The sequence below is a fragment of the Neopelma chrysocephalum genome, unplaced genomic scaffold (assembly GCF_003984885.1).
Source record: "Neopelma chrysocephalum unplaced genomic scaffold, ASM398488v2 Primary Assembly neopelma1_353, whole genome shotgun sequence".
In the NCBI taxonomy this organism is placed as follows: Eukaryota; Metazoa; Chordata; class Aves; order Passeriformes; family Pipridae; genus Neopelma; species Neopelma chrysocephalum.
The window spans coordinates 89,057-92,729 of record NW_020898017.1 but is presented as its reverse complement, the minus strand read 5'-3'; the positions used below and the strand labels follow the sequence as shown (position 1 = coordinate 92,729).

General features: G+C 56.1%; 1 protein-coding gene across 1 annotated transcript; it reads left to right on the top strand.

The window, feature by feature from the left end:
* The first annotated feature begins 376 nt into the window (after positions 1 to 376).
* SMKR1 (small lysine rich protein 1) lies at positions 377 to 2,826 on the top strand. Its single transcript, XM_027705813.1, has 3 exons — positions 377 to 515; positions 1,257 to 1,315; positions 2,565 to 2,826. Exons 2-3 carry the CDS (start codon positions 1,313 to 1,315, stop codon positions 2,757 to 2,759), a joined length of 198 nt encoding a protein of 65 aa, XP_027561614.1. The 5' UTR covers positions 377 to 515; positions 1,257 to 1,312; the 3' UTR covers positions 2,760 to 2,826.
* Positions 2,827 to 3,673: the final 847 nt, after the last annotated feature.

Genomic DNA, 3,673 nt, shown 5'->3' with positions numbered 1-3,673 from the left:
AACACCCCAAAAACACCTCCAAAATCACCCCAAAAATACCCCCCAAAATTCCCCAAAACAACCTGAAAACACCTCCAAAATCACCCCAAAAATACCCCCAAAAATACCCCAAAACAACCCGAAAACACCTCCAAAATCATCCCAAAAATCATTTCGAAATCAGCCCCAAAACACCCCCAAAATTACCCTCAAAATCCCCCCAAAACACCCTTCTCATCCTCCTTCATCCCCCTCAGGCCCCACAAAGCTTTTCCCGCCCTTTTTCTGCGGGGGCCATTACGCCCGCAACGGTCGCAGGCCCCGCCTCCGGCAGTGGATTGGTCGAGAGGCAGACACCTCAGATTCGGATTGGTCAAAGGGCTGTCCATCAGCGGCAGGTCCCGCCCCTTCCGCTTTCACGACCCCGCGCGGGGTTGCCCTGGCAACGCGACGCTGAGGGGAAGGAGGGGCGGCCATGGCGGCCCTGAGGGGGAACGGCGGCCGCTGCAGAGCCGAGGGGCTGTGGGGAAGGGCAGGTGAGGCCCTGCCACTGCTGCACGGGGCGGTGGGTGAGGGGGGACCGGGGCAGGGGGGACCGGGGCAGCCTGGGGAGGAAAGGAGGCTCAGGGGAGCTGGAGGGCGACGGAGCTGGGAAGGGTCTGGAGCAGCTGAGGGAGCTGGGGGGGCTCAGCCTGGAGCAAAGGAGGCTCAGGGGGGACCTTGTGGCTCTGCAGCTCCCTGACAGGAGGGGGGAGCCGGGGGGGGGTCGGGCTCTGCTCCCAGGGAACAAGGGACAGGCCAAGGGGAAACGGCCTCAAGCTGGGCCAGGGGAGGGTCAGGTTGGACACCAGGAGGAATTTCTCCATGGAAAGGGTGGTGAGGCCTTGGCAGGGGCTGCCCAGGGAGGTTTGGAGTGCCCAGCCCTGGAGGGATTTCCAAGCCCTGTGGATGTGGCACTTGGGGACATGGTCAGTGGTGGCCTTGGCAGAGCTGGGAAGGGTTGGACTTCAAGGCCTTAAAGGTCTTTTCCAACCTAAATGATTCTATAATTGTATGATTCTAAATCTCAAGGCCTTGCTGAAAAGGATCCTGCAATCTGGCAGTGAGCAGCTGATTTCACAGGTGGTTATTTGCTAAGAAACACCTTTAGGAACGACACACCTTGACCTGTTTTTGCAAGGAACTAACTTAAACTTTAAAGGGAAATAAAAATAGTTTATTGGGAACTGACCCCACTGCTTTACCCCGTGTAACCCACCTGGGATTGTGTGTTGCAGGGTCCAGCTCCAGGGCTTGATGTGGAGTCCCAGCTGCTCAGCAAAAAGGCTCAGCCATGGTAATACAGCTTTGATCCTTCTGCGGAGGGTTGACACCACTTTTTAAGGAAATGGAGTTAACATCCAATCATTCCCAGGGCTGCAGGACATAAACTGACCTGCCCAAATTCACTTGTGTGCGGTTATGCACTAAATTCTGACTTTCAGCTTTTCCTGCTCTTGGCTGCAGGCTGTAAAATTTCTCACATGTTGTATAAAGCCTTTTTTTATTTTGAAAGATCAGCTACAGGCCAAATTCCAGCCAGGAACCTACAAAATCCAGCAAAGACCCTGCTGGGAGTGCACAAGCAGGGAGTGGGACTGGCTGCAAAACCTGCCAAAAGCACCTCCCTGGGAAGTGGGCACATTCCAGCACGGGAAGTATTCCACAAATTCTGTCCAGTGAAGGCCTGTGAAAGAGGCTTCTCAGACCTGAGTCTGAGTTGAAGTGGCTTCAGTTTGCATCCCTGAAGGTTCAGGGAACAATCTGCCATCAGCTGCAGCCTGCGCTCTGTTTTCTCTCTTTCTCCTTCTGACAGAGGGTCTCTGTGTTTTCTATAGAAAACTTGAGTTATGTTTCATTTTTTCTTTGCCTGTACATGTTCTTTCACACTGTGGTCCCAGCTGATTCTGAACACTGTGCCCCTGACTGTGGTTTTATGCCTAGAACACAAATGTTTGTCTCCTTTGAGCTGTGAAAAGACTTTTTAGAACTGATAGCACGAAAAATGCACTTCACACACAGCTGTCCCCTGGTTAATGCCCAGCTGAGAGCCAGGACTGGGATGCAATAAAACAGCTGTTCTGGGATGTCTTGGGATCACGGAATCCTGGAATGGTTTGGGTTGGAAGGGACCTTGGAGATCATTTAGCTCCAGTGCCAGGGACACCTACCACTATCCCGGCTTGCTCTAATCTGGTCTTGGACACTTCCAGGGATCCAGGGGCAGCCACAGCTTCTCTGGAAAATTCATTCCAGGGCCTCCCCACCCTCCCAGCCAGCAATTCCTTCCCAATATCCCATCTAACCCTGCCCTCTGGCACTGGGAAGCCATTCCCTGTGTCCTGTCCCTCCCTGCCTTGTCCCCAGTCCCTCTCCAGCTCTCCTGGAGCCCCTTCAGGCCCTGCAAGGGGCTCTCAGCTCTCCCTGGAGCCTTCTCTTCTCCAGGGTAACCCCCCCAGCTCTCCCAACCCGGGATCCCCTCCCCAGGAGGGAGACAATAAAGACCCAAACCTGAGTGTGGGTTTGTGGTGGTTTTCCCTGTGCAGGCAGACAAAGCCAAGCCCAAGGGTGGCAAAGGCAAGCCCAAGAAGAAGGAGAAGGCGGTGGTGAAGGAGGTGGACGTGCTCAGCCCCACCGCCATGCTCAACGCCTACTACATCGCCCACAACGCCGCTGCCTTCCTGGAGTTCCGGGGCTACCCCTGGCCTGGCTCTCCCAAAAAGAAGGGGAAGAAGAAGTGAGAGCCAAGCTCCCAGGTGATTAAACTCGTCCTGACCTCTGCAGTGTCGGCTCAGGGGTTTCCCTTGATCGCCGCTGTGTCCGTACAAAGACACTTTTCTTGCAGCTCGAGCTCGGGGTGACAAAGGCAGGGGACACTGGGCCATTGTCCCCTCAGCTGTCCCCTCACAGGGTCTGTGTGCATGGAAGGGTTGAGCCTGGGCAGGGCTTGTGCTGGGGTTTGCTTTACTCCCACTGCTGCCATTCCCTATGGATGGGATGTGCTTCCCAGTACCTGCAGCTGTTTGACCCTGAGCTTGGAAAGTGGAATTCAGGGCAGGATTGACAGTGTTAAGGGTGATTTCTGGAACATCATCTGAGCTGGAGAGTCCTGTGAGGAGCAGCTGAGGGAGCTGGGAAGGGTCTGGAGCAGCAGGAGAGGCTGAGGGAGCTGGGGGGGCTCATCCTGGAGCAAAGGAGGCTCAGGGGGGCCCTTGTGGCTCTGCAAGTCCCTGACAGGAGGGGGGAGCCGGGGGGGGTCGGGCTCTGCTGCCAGGGAACAAGGGACAGGCCAAGGGGAAACGGCCTCAAGCTGGGCCAGGGGAGGGTGAGGTTGGGGCTGAGGAGGAATTTGTTGCTGGAAAGGGTGGTGAGGCCTTGGCAGGGGGCTCTGGGCTGGGGGACAAGGGGATCTTGCTCCGTGATCCTGAAGGTCTTTTCCAGCCTCAGGGATCCTGGCATTCCGTGTCTGAGGGTCTCCCAGTGCTCCCTGTGTGGCTCAGCACAGAGCCACGAGATGGCACTTGTGTATCCCTGTGATTTCCGAAGGAAATGGCTCAGTTTGGGCAGACAAGTGAAGCTCCAGCGACTCTCCCCAGCGCCCCTTTGCAGGGAAGGCTGGAGATGGAGCTGAGGTGGTGTCAGTGCTGCTGTGACA